At 58.4% G+C, this 219-nt stretch overlaps 1 protein-coding gene across 1 annotated transcript in view; it reads left to right on the forward strand.

The window, feature by feature from the left end:
- The window catches only part of ETH_00043075 (ALVEOLIN2, related), a gene marked incomplete at both ends in the record, with an annotated part of 2,080 nt that extends 1,913 nt beyond the window's left edge, over positions 1–167 (forward strand). Inside the window, one exon of the mRNA XM_013374971.1 lies at positions 3–167. Within this exon, the coding sequence (XP_013230425.1) occupies positions 3–167 (165 nt within the window). The remainder of the gene's footprint in view (positions 1–2) is intronic.
- Positions 168–219: the final 52 nt, after the last annotated feature.

Raw genomic sequence — 219 nt, forward strand, 5'->3', positions numbered from 1 at the left:
AGGAGTACGTGGTGGAGACTCCCGTGGCAGTGCCTTCGCCGCCGGTGGAAGTGCCCGTGGAAGTTCCTGTCTTCGTCGACATTCCACTTTTGTATCCCGTCGAGGGAAAAACAATTCCTCTTCCGAAGCAAAAGGTCTACGAACAAGTCGTCGAAGTCCCCGTGTAAGCAGCAGCAGCAGCAGCAGCAGCAGCAGCAGCAGCGGCAGCAGCAGCAGCGG

Source organism: Eimeria tenella, genomic scaffold (genome assembly GCF_000499545.2).
Source record: "Eimeria tenella Houghton genomic scaffold, Eth_scaff2418, whole genome shotgun sequence".
NCBI classification, from domain to species: Eukaryota; Apicomplexa; class Conoidasida; order Eucoccidiorida; family Eimeriidae; genus Eimeria; species Eimeria tenella.